This window comes from Musca domestica, unplaced genomic scaffold (genome assembly GCF_030504385.1).
Source record: "Musca domestica strain aabys unplaced genomic scaffold, Musca_domestica.polishedcontigs.V.1.1 64, whole genome shotgun sequence".
NCBI lineage: Eukaryota > Metazoa > Arthropoda > Insecta > Diptera > Muscidae > Musca > Musca domestica.
This window is the reverse complement of record NW_026712373.1, coordinates 3,665,053-3,682,116: the sequence shown is the minus strand read 5'-3', so window position 1 is coordinate 3,682,116 and position 17,064 is coordinate 3,665,053. Positions and strand designations below refer to the sequence as shown.

The following is a 17,064-nucleotide window of genomic DNA, read 5'->3' as shown; positions in this document are numbered from 1 at the left end:
TAGAAAAAAATTTTTATTCGTGTATTTTTATTAGTTTTTTTAATAGTGGATTTTTGTTAGGTTTCTCTAATCGTGGATCTTAATAAAAAAATATTTGTTGTTGCAAAATGGTCAGGCTTAATCCCTTATTGTTGTTTAAAAAAAATAAAATCGTTAACAAAAATATATTAAAGTATTTTTTACTTTAAAATTTTTTTTTATTATAAAAACTTTAAAACTTTTTTTCACTAATCATGGATTTTTATAAAAAATGTTATTTTATAATTTTTTTGTAAAACTTATAAAAAAAATGTTGAAAATATCTCTTAAGAATTTATAAATAATAAAAATTTTTAAATTATTTAATTATTTTTCTTTTAATTGTTGAAAAGGAATTTTTCATTTAAAAATTATTATTATAACAATTTTTTCTATAATCATCAATTTTTATGAAACATTGTTCTTTCTGGATAATTTTTTATAAAGAAAAATATTTTTAAAGATTTTGGTATAAAACAAAAAATTCAAAAAAAAAAATAAAAATAATTTTTTTCAAAACTATTTTTAAGAATTTTCCTTTTATAAATATTTTTTTACAAAATATTTTAAAAGCCATTTCCTTTAGTTCTGGATAAACTGTTATAACAGTTTTTTTATAAAGTCATGAAATTTTATAAAGAATTCTCCTAATTTTTGTAAATAATTTTTCTGTTATAAATAAGTTTTACTAAAAATATTTCTATATTCGCAAATTTTTAGTTATACACCTGTTTTTTGTACAGAATTTTTTAAAAATATTATAAAGAAATTGTTCAAAGATAACTTATAGCGGATTTTAATAAAGATTTTTTTTATTTTAACGATTTTTATCCAACTTCTGTTTTAAATTCCTCATAAAGAAAATATATTTTTTTTTACTTTCGGTATTTCAAAAACATTATATATTTTTCGTTTTTTAAACAATTTTACTACAGAATTTATTTTATAAATCGTGGATTTTTCAAAGAACTTTTAATTTTTTTTTAAATTTCGTTCAAAAGCTCCCATCAATAGCTCAACTCTTCCAATGTCAATAACTCGACTGGACATAACAAGATGTAGATGGATTACATTATTAAATGACTGCTAATCATTGATTGTCAATTCTTAAACCCCAGGTCCTTAAAGAAAACATTGTGAAAGATCCATCTTTAATATATCAAGTAGTCCTTGAGACAGTATTCTTTAGCAACACATGTTTATTAGCTCGACTGAATTTTAAATATAATAATATAAATAATATAAAAAACTGTAAGTTTGGCCGGGCCGAACTTTGACTACCCATTTGGAACGAATTTGGCAATTATCAAAAAATAAAATCCTTTAAAAATTTTGTTAAAATCTTAAAGTACCGAATATAGTCCTCATATGAGGTTTCATACGACGACGTGGACCTGCATAGGTAACTTTTGTCATAAGCCATCACAATATTCAATGGGAAACTTGAATAAAAAGTTACGTGAATAATGTCGCTAAAATCATCAAACTACCGAATATCGGGAGGTACCGCTATATGGGGGCTATACGAAGACTTGGACCTGAACAGACAATCCCTGTATAGGCTTTGTAGCATCCATTACGAACTTCAAATACCAAATTTGAAAGAATTCCGGCGAATAACGTCGCTAAATCATCAAAATACGAATATCGGGAGGGTGACACTATAGGGGGCTATACGAAGACGTGGATCTACACAGACAATTTTCTCTCTTGTGTTGTAATATCCATTTCGAACTTCAATACCAAATTTGAAAAATACCGGTGAATAATGTCTCTAAAATCATCAAAATATCGAATTATCGGGAGGGTACCGTAATATGGGGACTATACGAAGACGTCGACCTGTACAGACAATTTCTGTTTTAGGCTTTAGTATTCATTACGAACATCAAATACCAAATTTGAAAGAATTCCGGTGAATAATGTCACTAAAATCATCAAATACCGAATATCGGGACCGGTACCGTTATATGGGGGCTATACGAAGACTTGGCACCTGCACAGACAATTTTTAATCCACAATAAATAACCTAACGTAGCATTAATTATTAAAATTATAGAAAGAAATTAAAAGCTATACAAATTATGGATAGCCTTTGGAATCTCGGTAATGCTTTCCGTCCGATCCAGCTTGATATATCTTCAATAATTTTCACATCATTCCTGCTTTATTACAAAACATTATAAACTTAATTTTATCGGGTATGTACAGAAATCCAGGCCATAATTAAAAACTCATATAAAACAGCTCAAATAGCTTAGTCTTCAGTAAAGAACATTTCTAATAGATCGGGCTTTTCACATTGGTCACCCTCCAGACGTATGACCGTTTGCCAGCGAATCAGTGTGGGAATAACCATCAACTTGAGGCGGGCATCTTCACGGAAGGGATTTTTCATGTCTTTCCAACTAAAAAAATTTAAAATTATATAAATATATTAATTGAATCACAGAAGATTAGTTATTTTACCTCACAAAGGTCTATTGCCCACGTCGACAGTTAGGAAACAGAATCATCATCGGCAAATTCTTTGACGGCAGCCTCAACTTGGGGTCCAGCTAATAGAATTATAATATAATTTGTTATTATTCTTATAAATTGAATTTGTTATAAATTACAAACTGTACCTACCCACATTGCAATCGGGACACCAGCTGACACCATTTTCATCCTTCTCACCGGTGAAATAGACAAATAATTTTTGCCACATTTGCTCAGTTCTTCGACGGATTTTTCGAAGCCATCAAAACCTTTGGCATGTTCCACTCGCACCATTTTCCCTGTTGTTAACCTACTTTGTTACTGGATCGAATGGTAAGAATATTTGGTTTTATCTCACCGATAGATTTACTAATCAAGTGATTTTTTTGTTTAACTTTTATTGAGCGAGATAAGGGTATTGATAATGACCGGTAAATATGTTGTCAACAAGGCGTAAACATAAGGTGACCGTGTTGAGTAAAGTGTGGAGTTAGCAGGTGATACTAGGTTTACATTTACTGTGAGAGTTGGTGATTTGTTTTGTGAGACTTTTAAAATTAAAGAAGAAGCTTAATGGCTGGTAAGGAATTTTAATGTAAATCCGACTTTAGAATACTACTTACTTAATAATATGAATTATTATACCCTCCGGTATGGAGAATGGCAGAAGATACAGGTAGATGCATTAACGCTTTGGAGCATCAAAATTTTAATGTTTTTTTGTTTATTGTGTTTTTTTTAACAATTTTTACAAATTTAAATAATTTTTCATTCAACATTTCAATTCCAAATTTAGTTTGACAGTTCATTGTCCCAGCAGCTGTGTTGATGTGTCTACCCATGGTACAATGAAGAGAAGGTAGGTCAACTTTGAAAAAATTGCAAGTATAGAGGTCTACCTGTTTGGCTTGTATTGTCAGAAATAGTATCAAATCAATAACAAAATCAAACAACTTGTTGCATTTATTTGAATAAATAGTTGAAAACCGCGAAAACTGAATAAAAGGTCAACACTTCTTTTCAAAACCAGGTTCTATATATCTCTAAAGGTTTATTTCGCTACAAAAACTCTAGATTTTGTCGAAGCATACGATGAAATAAACATTTTGAAAACATCCGAATTTGAATGTTTTCTGAACAATTTTTTTGTTATTGAAAAGAAAACACATACATAAACAATAAAGATGACATATTAAGCCAAGAAAATAAAAAAATTGAAATCATATGTATCATAGCCCTACCTTGATATCATTGTACCATGTGTCTACCTATATTCTTCTACCATGGTATGGAGGGTATATTAAGTTTGTCATTACGTTTGTAACACTGCGAAATATACATTTTAGGCCCCACAAAGCATAAAATTCTATGTCGATCTAGCAAAGTCCGTCCCTCTATCCGTCTGTGAAATCACTCTTGCTTCCGAACGAAATAAAGTAAGTTGATAAAAATTTACTCAAATGTGTATTATGTCTGCAGGACTTTGATATTGAAATTGGGCCATGTAGGTCGACGTCTTCGTATAGACCCCATGTACCTCCCGATATTCCGTATTTTGATGATTTTAGAGACATTATTTAACGGAACTATTTCAAATTTGGTATTTGAAGTTCGTAATAGATACTACAGCATAAGACAGAAAATGGGCCATGGGCCGTCTTCGAATAGCCCCCATAAAATGGTACCTCCCGATATGCGATATTTTGATGATTTTAGCGACATTATTTAACGGAATTATTTCAAAATTGGTATTTGAAGTTCGTAATGGATGCTACAGTATAAGACAGAAAATGGACCATGTAGGTCCACGTCTTCGTATGGCCCTCATATAACGGTACCTCCCGATATGCGGTATTTGATGATTTTAGCGACATTATTTACTGGAACTGTTTTTTTTTTCGTATTTGAAGTCCGTAATGAATACTACAGCTTATTTTGTTTGTGCAGGTCAAACATGTTCGTATAGCCCCCATACAGCAGTGCTTCCCGGTACTCGGTATTTTGATGATTTTAGCGACATTATTTACCGATTTTTTTTCAAATTTCGCATTTGAAGTTCGTAATGGATACTACAGCCTATGCCAGAAACAGGTCAACGTTTTTTAAACCCCATGGTTCCTCCATATATTCGGTATTTTGATGCTTTTAGGTACATTATAAACAGATTTTCTTCAAAGTTTCGCATTTGAATATTGTAATAGCTTACGACAAAGTTGCCTATGCAGGTCCACGTCGTCGTAAAGACTCTAGTATACGGCTGCATTCGATATTTTAAGATTTTAACAGAATTTTTAACGGATTTTTTTATTTTTATTTATTATTTTTTTTTTCATATTGCCAATTTTTACCAAATGGTGGAGGGTATTCCAACTTCGGCTCGGCCTAACTTACAGCTTTTTTACTTGTTTTAAATATAAAACAGAATCCAAAGTTCCAATTGTTACAAAGAAGAATAGCCAATGTGAATGCAAATAAAATGATATAAATAAGAATGGCTCAAATAGAATGAAAAGTAAGCAGAACTATTAGAATTGCACAGTTCACAAACGAACTACATTGATACGCCAAACAATTTAAAAAAGTTTTTCAAAAATATTTAGATTTTATATGTTTTCTTATAGGACGCAAATCGGAGGTTGTTATGATATTCATTTTTCAACAATTTTTACAAATTTCAATAATTTTTTAATTAATAATTTTTCATTTATCATTTTCAATTCCAAAATCGGTTTGACAGTTCATTGTCCCAGCAGCTGTGTCGATGCGACTACCTGTATTCTTCTACCATGGTTTCATTCTAGTCTAGTTCAGTTCAGCAGTTTATTCACATATTAAATTACGGCTTCCACTGTGCTAAAGATTTTATTAGACGGTATTTTTTTATAAATATGTGCTGCCGATTTTACTATCTATGTGCATTTCAGTTTAATTATTTTCCATCCCACACTTACATTTGCTTTTTATTTCCTTTGATTACATTGTTTTTATATTATGTTTACATCACCACAACACATACTTGAGCGCCATCTACATAATATCCCAAATCAACATTGGTGAAAGTTTACCACGTCAAACAATCGAGTAACATTCACAGTGAATTGATAACTCACTGATTTTTGTTTGCCGGCTCAACTCGATAAAAGTTTTTTCCACAGCGAATCAATCAAACGAGACCAACACATACAGCCCCGTGGAGAAGAAGAAGAAAGAATTACGTGTCATTGTAGTAAACAGGCAAGATTCTAATCGATAATTAGTAGTCAAGACCTGAAAGTGATATAGTTTTTTCTTCGTCGTGGTCAACTGGCGGAGCGACATGAATCGTCCTGCGTCGAAAATCTTCAATAGAACTGCCGGTTACAGCAGTTTGATAACCTTTGCGGTCCTATTGATTGCCTGGTTAGCCGGCTTTCCTCGCGTCTCTTTGCTGTAATCCGGTTCGAGTCGATTATTCATGAATTCGATCCATGGTTCAATTACCGGGCCACAGCCTATATGGTGCAACATGGTTTCTACAAATTCCTGAATTGGTTCGATGAGAGAGCGTGGTATCCGCTGGGTCGCATTGTGGGCGGCACCGTTTATCCCGGCCTGATGATAACATCGGGCAGCATCCACTACCTGCTGCATGCCTTGAACATTCCAGTGCACATACGTGATATTTGTGTATTTCTGGCCCCGTTTTCAGTGGCCTAACAGCTATTTCCACGTATTTGCTAACCAAAGAGTTGTGGTCGTCGGGTGCTGGTCTATTTGCTGCCAGTTTTATTGCCATTGTGCCGGGCTATATCAGTCGCTCGGTGGCCGGTTCATATGATAACGAAGGCATTGCCATCTTTGCCCTACAATTCACCTATTTCTTGTGGGTGAGAGCTGTGAAGACAGGTTCAGTGTTTTGGTCTGCCGGAGCTGCCTTGTCATATTTCTACATGGTATCCGCCTGGGGTGGCTATGTGTTCATCATCAACTTGATCCCTCTGCATGTGTTTGTGTTGCTGATAATGGGCCGGTACTCGTTGCGTTTGTTGACAAGTTACAGCACCTTCTATATCTTGGGATTGATCTTATCTATGCAGATACCATTTGTGGGTTTCCAACCCATTCGCACCAGTGAGCATATGGCTGCCTTGGGTGTATTCCTGTTGCTGATGGCTGTGGCTGCTTTGAAACATTTACAATCGGTGCTGTCGAAGAGTGAATTCAAGAGGCTGTTTATTGTTGGTGGCCTGTGTGCAGCTGCTGTGGTATTCCTCGGTGTGGTGACCCTGACTGTCATGGGTGTCATTGCTCCATGGAGTGGTCGTTTCTACTCCTTGTGGGATACTGGCTATGCTAAAATCCACATTCCAATTATTGCCTCGGTCTCGGAACATCAACCCACACCTGGTTCTCATTCTTCTTCGATCTACACATTTTGGTGTGTGCCTTCCCGGTGGGTGTGTGGTATTGCGTCAAGAAAATCAATGATGAGCGAGTATTTGTGGTGCTGTATGCCATTAGTGCGGTATACTTTGCCGGTGTCATGGTACGTCTCATGTTGACCCTCACTCCTGTGGTTTGTATGTTGGCCGGTGTTGCCTTCTCGGGACTCTTGGATGTTTATTTGAGAGAAGATAATAGCTGTCCTGCAGCAGCAGCCGCCGTGTCGAACAGCGAAGAGAATGATGAAAGTCCTGCGGAGAAGAAATTACTTTACGACAAGGCTGGTAAACTGAAGCACCGTGTAAGCATGATCCCCAACAGCAAGAAGGTACCAATGGTGTGGGCTCCAATCTTCGCAGCATTGTGATCTTGGCCATACTGATGATTCTAATGATGTTTGCCGTCATTGTACCTGGGTAACCAGCAATGCCTATTCCAGTCCCTCTATCGTTTTGGCCTTCCACAACAGCCAGGATGGTTCCCGCAACATTTTAGATGATTTCCGTGAAGCTTACTATTGGTTGTCGCAGAACACCGCTGACGATGCCCGCATCATGTCCTGGTGGGATTATGGTTATCAAATAGCCGGCATGGCAAATCGAACTACTCTGGTGGACAATAATACTTGGAACAACAGTCACATAGCCTTGGTGGGTAAGGCCATGTCCTCCACCGAAGAGAATGCATATGAAATTATGACATCTCTGGATGTGGATTACGTTTTAGTAATCTTTGGCGGTGTCATTGGCTATTCGGGTGATGATATCAACAAATTCCTGTGGATGGTACGTATTGCCGAGGGTGAACATCCCAAGGATATCAAGGAAAGTGATACTTCACAGATCGTGGTGAATTCCGTGTGGATAGTGAAGGTGCTCCCGCTCTGCTCAATTGTTTGATGTACAAGCTGAGCTATTATCGTTTTGGTGAACTAAAATTAGACTACAGAGGACCGGCTGGGTACGATAGAACCCGCAATGCTGTCATTGGCAATAAAGATTTCGATTTAACCTACTTAGAGGAGGCATATACCAGCGAACATTGGCTGGTACGCATATATCGCGTCAAGAAACCCCATGAATTTAACCGACCCGCCCTTAAGGCTGACGATCGTCTTGTCTCGCCGACAAACTTTGTGTCGCGTAAGAACTCAAACCGCAAGCGTGGTTACATTAAGAGTAGACCTGTTGTAGTCAAAGGAAAAAGAAGTCAAAAATAAATAAAACAAAGTTTTTTGTAATTATTTATTTTTCTATAGAATTCTTTTTAATTTGCAACAACAACCACAAAAATGGTAGAATGCGACAGTGCAGTAGGTTTGCCTGACTGACTGAAATAGAATATAATTGGTATTGAATGAAGCAGTGCATTTCTGTTTGCAAGTTTATATGTTATATAAAGAAAAACAAAAAACAAAAACACAAATAAATATTATTTCCAATTATACAATCGATGTGTGTGTGACTTCAATTTAATAAATAAATTAATAAATGAATGAGTTTTTATTCACAAAGTAATAAAATCAAAGATATGGTGTTGCTTTTACTTTTAATTATGGATTAAGTGATAAGAAGTGATTGGCTGTTAAGAATATAATTTTAAAGGAACGCGAGAGCATGACTAATAGGAAAGAGAGGTAAAATAATGAATTTTTCAAAATTTCAGAAAAAATCTACAGGAGGAGTCAAAAATAAGCTGCAAAGAGCGTCCTAATTCTACTTTGGTAAACTCTCGCATTTTTTAATTTTTCTTCAAAGGTAGGTAATTTGAACCCCGATTCCCGGAAAGTGTTTTTTCTTTGGGAACGAACCAGGTTATCCAGATGTCTGGGTTTAAGACCATTCGTAGAATAGTAGTGAAATAACTCACTGACCGAGACTAAACGAGTGAAGCTAGAATATTGGAATTTTGCACGAAGAACAGTCTTGACCTCCCCCACCGGTCTGTCTTTTGTCTGCAGGCAGGTTAAGTTCAAAGATGGGCTACATCGGTACACGATACCCCCCCCCCAAAATTCTACACAAGGAAGTCTCTGTGAGAACTTTACCCCGGAAAAGAATTGTCTATATAGGTCCACGATATATGCGGTATTTTGCTGATTTTAGCCACATTTTTCAATGGAATTGTCCGAAATTTAATATAGCACCCATATAACGATACCCAAGATATTCGGTATTTCCAGGATTTTTGCGGGATTATTCACCGGAATTGTTTGAAATTTAGTATTTGGATTTCGTAATGGATTTTATAGCCTATGACAGGTCCACGTCTTCATATAGTCCCCATATTTGATGATTTTCGCAACAATATTAACCGGAATTGTTTCAAATACGGTATTTGAAGTCTGCAATGGATATTACAGCATATGTCTGTGCAGGTCGTCGTATTGCCCTCATATAACGGTACCTCTCGATATTCGGGATTTTGATGAGCTTAGCCATTATTCACAGGGAAATTTTCAAATTTAGTATTTGAAGTTCGTAATGGATACTACAGCCTATGACAGAGAATTGTCTGTGCAGGTCCACGCCTTCGTATAGCACCCAAATAACGGTACCCCCCGATATTTGGTATTTTGATGATTTTTAACGACATATTCAAAGGAATTGCGTTAAATTTCGTATTGGAAGTTCGTGAGCAGGACCTGTATAGTACCCATACAACGGTTTTCATTAATGTGGTAGTTATCGGATTTTTTTTTTTTTTTTTTTTGAAAAATGTCAAGTTCCTTCCATTTGGTAGTCCAAATGGTATTAAAAGTTCGGCTCAGCCGAACTTAGCTGCTTTTCAACTAGTTTTCATTTACAGCCCTCATAAAATGTGAGTTTATTCATCAATCTATTGCGAAGATGCCTGTATTTTAATAAATAGTTATATGTTGAGAATATATATCCCGATACCCCAATACAACAGAACTAGATCAAATATGCCTGGGTGAGTCTATTTAAAAATTAGATCTACTATATTTATTATTGGGATCTCACATTCCAAAAGTTTTTCTCACAGAGATGACTACATTGGGTCCGAAAAAAAAAAAAACTCGCCACAATGGCCAGAGAAGTTCATCAACGTTTAATTATTTGAATGTAAACTTGAACCTCAACTTCAAGATTAAACATGTGGTCATATTACATTGCATCGCTCTAGTAGAAAGTTACGTCGCCCAAAATTTGTTTACCGAGCGAAAAAAAATCATAGTAAAAATTATTTGGCATCAGCAGATTTTTTTCTTTGAAAGAACTCTAGACATGATGTGATGAGTGATGGCGTCCAACTATTTAGTCTTAATGGAAATATAAGCATGCTAAAGATTAGCCGAAGAATACAGTCTACCTTTAGAAATGGGTAAGTAAACTATACCAACGATTTCTCTTGAAATAAGAATATAAAGACCTTTCCAATTTTTAGCCCAAATTAAGTCATCAACAACACCAATCTCAACATGGAAAACCATGTTATTTTTCGCCGTCATATATCTAGCAGTCGCGGATGCAGTCATCACAAAAATACCCTACAAAAAGACAATTTTGTCTGAAGATAAATCCCTAAAGAAACCGCTGGGTCTAAACGAAAAATCAACAATTAACCCTTTATCTACAGAGGACACAAATGACAGTACAACCGAATTAGCTTCCGAAGAGAGTTTTGAATCGTCTACAGATTCAAAGCTGTCTCTTACCACGGCCGAAGAGGAAAGAATTCTAAAGTTCACAACTTTACCCACAAAGATTTCGGTAAAATTACCAAAGAAATCTCGCTTAAGCAGTAATCGTTTGACAAATTCAACCGAACTTGTTCAATGCACCTGTGGTATTTTTCTAAATTCCCAGTTTACCAAAGGATCCGCAGATCCTCCGCGTGGCGAACCAGTTATATCGAACTTATTGGATCGTACATTTCCCTGTAATGGAATCGGACAGAGGCAGTGTCAAACTAAATGTCTGGAACAGGTAAGACGGCAGGGAGGTAATGAGAACGCATATGGGAAGGATGTATAGCCATGTATTTGAATTGAATCCGCTTCTTAAAAAAGCGAAATGAGTTGTTGCTTAAAACCTCTTACATATAAAAGAAAAATCAAGCTTTCATTAAATCTTCTATTTTTATACCCTCCACCATAGTATGGAGGGTATATTAAGTTTGTCATACCGTTTGTAACACCTCGAAATATACATTTTAGACCCCACAAAGTTTATATATTCTAGATCAGCATAAAATTCGATGTTGATTTAGCGATGTCCTTCCGTCTATCCGTCTGTGGAAATCACTCTAGCTTCCGAAGGAAATGAAGTAGATTGATAAAAATTTACTCAAATGTATATTATGTCTGCAGGACTTTTGGTATTGAAAATGGGCCATATATCTCCCGATATTCGGTATTTTGGCGATTTTAGCGACATTATTCATTGGAATTGATTCAAATTTGGTATTTGAAGTTCGTAATGGATACTACAGCCTACGAGAGAAAATTGTCTGTGCAGGTCCTCGTCTATAGCCCCCATATAACGGTACCCCCGATATTCGGTATTTTGATGATTTTAGCTACATTATTCACCATTTTTTTTTAAGTTTCGCATTTGAATATTGTTATGGCTTATGTCAAAAGTTATCTATGCAGGTCCATGTCGTCGTATAGACCCTAATATAGCAGCTACGGATTTTATTGTTTTTGAGAATTGCCAGATTAATTCCAAATGGTGAAGGGTATTCAAAGTTCGGCCCGGGCGAACTTACAGCTTTTTACTTGTTTTATTCATACCCTCAGCCATATGGCTAGAGTGGGTATATATCGTTTGATACGGCCAAAACCTCATCGAAATAACGGTTTTAGACCGTAGGGTCTTGTAATTTTGACCATGCGAATATCTTTATCTGTATTAGATGAAGTATGAAAATGGAATACTTCGGTCGACAATATCTGGCACTTCATGCACATTTTAACATTTTCTCATATACGAGTAAAGTGAAGGATAATATTACAAGATTGAAGGACATAATACCCAATATACCTAAAATATTTACTTTTTCCATATTTTTTCTGTTTAGATTGCCCGCCACCTGCCGAATTCGGCCAATATTCTTTGCGCTGCCTTGGATCATGATATACACAAGCAGCGCGCATATTTATTCACCAAAAACTGTCAAGATGTTTGGGTCAACACCAATTTAGCTGCCGGACGAGAATATTGTTGTAAAAATCGTGAACCTTATAGTTGTAAAAAATAACACTGCACACAATTCAAAAGCTAAGAATCAAATATAAAATATCAGTATTAAAGAATTAATTCCATTAATAAACAAAAATAAATAAATGAGAGAAGGATAGTCAGGATTAATTCGAGCGTTGTTTAAATATTTCTATATAACCATCTAGTCACACGAAGAAAGATATTACGCTTGGGATATTTGATATTAGAAATGGCATATCTGGGCCAAAGAAAAGTCAGGTCCAAATTCAGGTATTTGAATGCGCCTGCCAACCTCCAACATATAATAAAGGGTAAATTTGTCATTTGTTATTCCATTTGCAACACCTCGAAATATTCGTCGGGGACCCCAACATGTAAAAAAACATTAAGTTCGACCGGGCTGAACTTTTAATACCCTCCGCCATTGGCTAAAAAAAAAACATTTTTATATAAAATTATCTGACAAAGACCTAAAATGGTAAAGACTAGACAAAATGCATTTTGAGCAAATGGTTTGTGTCTACAATACAAAGAGTAACAGCTCATGGCAGAGACATGTTAATATAAAAACCACAATTACAGAAAGGAATAACAAATAAAAATTTGAAAAATCCAAAATTTTGGTTTCAAAATTGTATTCCATAAATTTTCCAGTTAATTGCATATTGCCTTAGCGGTTTAAATCACTTAACATTGGTAACTATGTTGTTACGATATCATGACAACAGAGTTATTTTCAAAGGGTTGCCATATTTTACTCTGTCTTGTCCTATCTTTATACTTCTATGTCTTTGTATCTGAGTTCAAAAGTGTTCTATAAATACCAGTAAGACCGTTTGGATAATGCTGTTAAACTTTTCAAAAAACCATAGATTGGGTGAGGTTATTCTATGGAGGCCATACCAAAACGGGAAAGGCTATCGACAATTGTATACTTCTAGGATTGCCATCAAATTTGAAAAAATTTCGTGGGTATATGTGACTAGGAGTATCAAAATACCGAATATCGGTGGTTATCGTTTTATGTGCGCTATAGGAAAACATGGACCTAGATCAGCCTTGCTCATAATATATGCATTAGTAGTGGTAATAGACTCTCTCGCTCTGCCAAATCAATGGTAAAAGAGAATCGAGAGAGAATACATGTGCCAGATATTCAATGTTCTGCCACCGGATCGAGGACCCAATAAGAACTTCAAGCACAAATTTTTAGATAAATTCGTGGAAAAACATGGCAAAAATCATCAAAACACCGAATATCGGGAGGTACCGTTGTATTGGGGTTATACCAAAATTACCTTTTTTCTTATTTTATTTTTAATGTGTGTCGAAAATGTTTATATACATATGTTTATATGAAAGTAAATGGGAAAGAACCACCAATTATACGTGTTTTTTTTTAATTTTTGGAATTTTTTTCAAAAATGAAATCAAAATTTTTAGAATTTTGATTTTTCTTCACACACAAAAAAAATTAAAATTTGGTGTTTTTCGCATTAATTTTCCGTTGACATGCAAAAACAGGCTGTCAAATAATGAATTCTTGTTTTATTCTTGACATCATTACCCTCAAATTATTAAATATTTACTCTTACATATTGAAATGTCACTTCTTACATACTTCAATAACTATGCGATTTTTTTAAAAAAGCATAAAATCAACTTACCTTTAGGATCGATAAAACCAATCATTGAAATTAATCATTACACAAAAGTTAACAAACTGGCGATTTTTCTCCTGTGTTAAAGTAGACCACACTTGTATTGTTTGCTATTTGAACATTTCCATTTTTATTTTGCTGAGCTTTGTGAGACAGAGATGCACGTATTTCGTTGGTTGACAGCACACACCAACGAACCAACTTCATAACACACGAACACATATACACTTTACTTTTCATTTCTATGTATCGATAAATTCCCGCCAAAATGAACAAATGGTATGCCTTTCTTATGGCAAAAGAAGGAAATGGAAATGCAGATCTTCTTCTTTTAACAACACTACATAAACTTGCAAAGATTTTACTTCCAAGACGTTTTAAAATCAAATAACATAGAATTTTTTTAATAAATTTCAATTTTGTGTAAGGGAAATTGTTCAATTTTCCATATACCTATTATCCACCTATATTAACACAATACCAAAAATGTACCATGAAAGCACTCACTTGAATTTTTTTGCGAATATTTAATATTTAAGTTTAAACATTTTAATTTTAAATTCACTAAAAGTCACCAGAAAGTATTTGCACTTATTTCTTGTAATTTCCATTTTTGTATTCCTCTGTTTTAATGTTTTAAACACCCGTTCGACAAAACACGTCCGTCCATTTTAACACCCGACCGATAACTAATGTTTCGTTTTTTTTTTGCTCTCAAATCTTCTAATGAGATTTTAAATCGGAGTAATAAATGAGAATATTTACATACAAGAGGATAAAGGAAATGAGCAATTTACTTTAAAAACAGTAATGCCAACAACAAATACCAAAAGTTGCATTGCAATATCTACATGACACCCTTTTTCAATAACGAACAAACAGAGAGAAATATAAAGTTTTAGACTTTTCTTTCCTCTCCTATTTTTTAATGCAATGGATGAGGTCGATACATACAAACATGTTCATATGGGCTCATATGGCAACTACTTACTTACTACTTTAAAAGCCGAATAAAATTTTCCTTCAATATTGGTTCAACCCAATTAACAAAACAACCAAAGTTCTACCATCTTCTACCATGAGGGAAAAATCTTCGAAAATATGAATTTTCGGCGGCTTTTCCGGTAAAAATTGCTTAGTAACCTGTACTTCCTCTGTACCTATACTTCTCCTGTATTCCACACATGTATTGTTTGCTATGCAACGTTTCCTCTTTTATTTTGCAAAGCTTTGTGAGACAGAGATCCACGTATTTCATTGAGTGCTAGCACACACCAACCAACAGACTTCAAAACACATACACACATATACACTTTACATTTAATTTCTATGCATCGATAAATTCCCGCCAAAATCAAACAAATTTGCGTCTTTTGTGTTAAAACAAGAAAATAAAAATTATGAAACGGCCACAAGTTAGCAATACAAAAACATGCTTAGATTTGACTTACCACAAATAAATTTCATGTTACCTTACTGTGTGTGAAAATTTGTTGGATTTGCCAAACTTTTTGATGCATTTATTATAAAAAATGCAATTTACAAAACACTCACTTGAAATTTCTGTTAGTATTTGCGATAATCAGTCCAAATAATTTGATTTTTAATTCACTAGAAGTCGCCAGTCTTTTTATTTAATTTTTTTAATTTCACTTTTGATTTGTTAAACATCCGCGTTCGACAAAACACGTCCGTCCATTTCAACAACCGACCGATAAACTAAACTTTTATTTTCTCAATTATTCTAAATGAGATTTCAAATCAGAGCATCAAATGAGAACATGTGCGAACACATGTACGCACATAACTCTTCAAGAGGATAAAGGAAATGAGCGATCTACTCCAAAAACAGTGAAGTCTACACAAATTGTTAAAAGTTGCATTGCAAAATCTATATCACACTTCAATGTAAGAAAAAAATCTGCAAAAGAGAGCGATTCAAGAGAGAAACATTTACAGCTCTTTTGCTGAGAGTTTGCGAATTCTTGCCGGACAATCATTTGCAACTCTTCTTCCTTTTAAATCAGCGGTGCTCAAGAAGAAATATCTCTTTTCAGTCAAATTTCTCTTTGCTTATTTAAATCAAGAACAAAACAGTGTTAAGTCATTATTTATACAAATATTTTTTATCCATTTGCTTTATAAATTATTTTGGCAAACATTCGTGTTTAAAAACAATTAAATAGAACCGTAAAATATAAAGAAAAACAGAATTTTAATTTTCTCCTAAATTATCTCTTTTTTCTGTTCATGTTCTAGAACACGGTTTTGAGCACCGCTGTTTTAAATTCACCGGTTATGTGTTTTTTGCGCAAGCAATTTAAAAATATTTTTATTTAGAGCAGCCCTGCTCAAACCCGTGTTCTAGAAAATGAGCCAAATAAGAGATAATTTAAGATAAAATTAAAATTCTGTTTTTCTTTATATTTTACAGTTTCATTTAATTGTTTTTAAACATGAATGTTTGCCAAAATAATTTATAAAGCAAATGGATAAAAAATATTTGTATAAATAATGACTTAACACTGTTTTGTTCTTGATTTAAATAAGCAAAGAGAAATTTGAATGGAAAGAGATATTTTTTCTTGAGCAGAGCTGCCGATAACTAACGTTTAGCTTTTTTCTCAAATTTTCTTATTGAGATTAATAAATCAGAGAAATAAATGAGAATATTTATATACAATGGGAAATTTACTTTAAAACAGTGATGGATGTCAACAACAAATACCAAAAGTTCCATTGCATATCTACATGACACTTTTCTTTAATGGCGGACAAACAAAGAGACATTTAAAATGTTTGACCTTTCTCTCCTCTCCTATTTTTTAACGCAATACAAACATGTTCATATAGACCACAACATCACATTAAGGTAAAATTGTAAGGATAGATGCTTTGCGAATGCAAACCTCTTTCAATTAAGTTTGAGAGATCGCACATATTGAAACATCGTCGAGAAAGGGCAGGTAAACGTTGCCAAACTTCAAAAAAGTGTGTTAATGAAAATTAAATAATATTTGCCGTCAATTTTGGTTCAACAAAATTTAAAAAAAAAAACAAAGTTATACTATCTTCTACCATAAGGAAAAATCTTTGAAATTTTGTATGTATGGCGGCTTTTCCGGTAAAATTTACTTAGTAACCTGTACTTCCTCTGCACCTATACTTCTCTTGTATGATTGTATTCCACATATGTAATGTTTGCTATACAACGTTTCCTATTTCATTTCGCAAAGCTTTGTGAGACAGAGATGCACGTATTTCGTAGTGTGGCAGCACACACCAACGAACA

The 17,064-nt window shown here is 34.2% G+C and overlaps 1 protein-coding gene and 2 pseudogenes across 1 annotated transcript; 2 read left to right on the top strand and 1 right to left on the bottom strand.

Moving 5' to 3' along the window:
- Positions 1-2,276: 2,276 nt before the first annotated feature.
- LOC131805900 (thioredoxin domain-containing protein 17-like) lies at positions 2,277-2,839 on the bottom strand (annotated as a pseudogene).
- Positions 2,840-5,643: 2,804 nt separating this feature from the next.
- On the top strand, positions 5,644-8,449 carry LOC131805898 (dolichyl-diphosphooligosaccharide--protein glycosyltransferase subunit STT3B-like; annotated as a pseudogene).
- Positions 8,450-10,263: 1,814 nt separating this feature from the next.
- On the top strand, positions 10,264-12,148 carry LOC131805905 (follicle cell protein 3C-1-like). Its single transcript, XM_059129668.1, has 3 exons — positions 10,264-10,267; positions 10,331-10,872; positions 11,969-12,148. The coding sequence occupies exons 1-3, from the start codon at positions 10,264-10,266 to the stop codon at positions 12,146-12,148; spliced, it is 726 nt and encodes a 241-aa protein (XP_058985651.1).
- Positions 12,149-17,064: the final 4,916 nt, after the last annotated feature.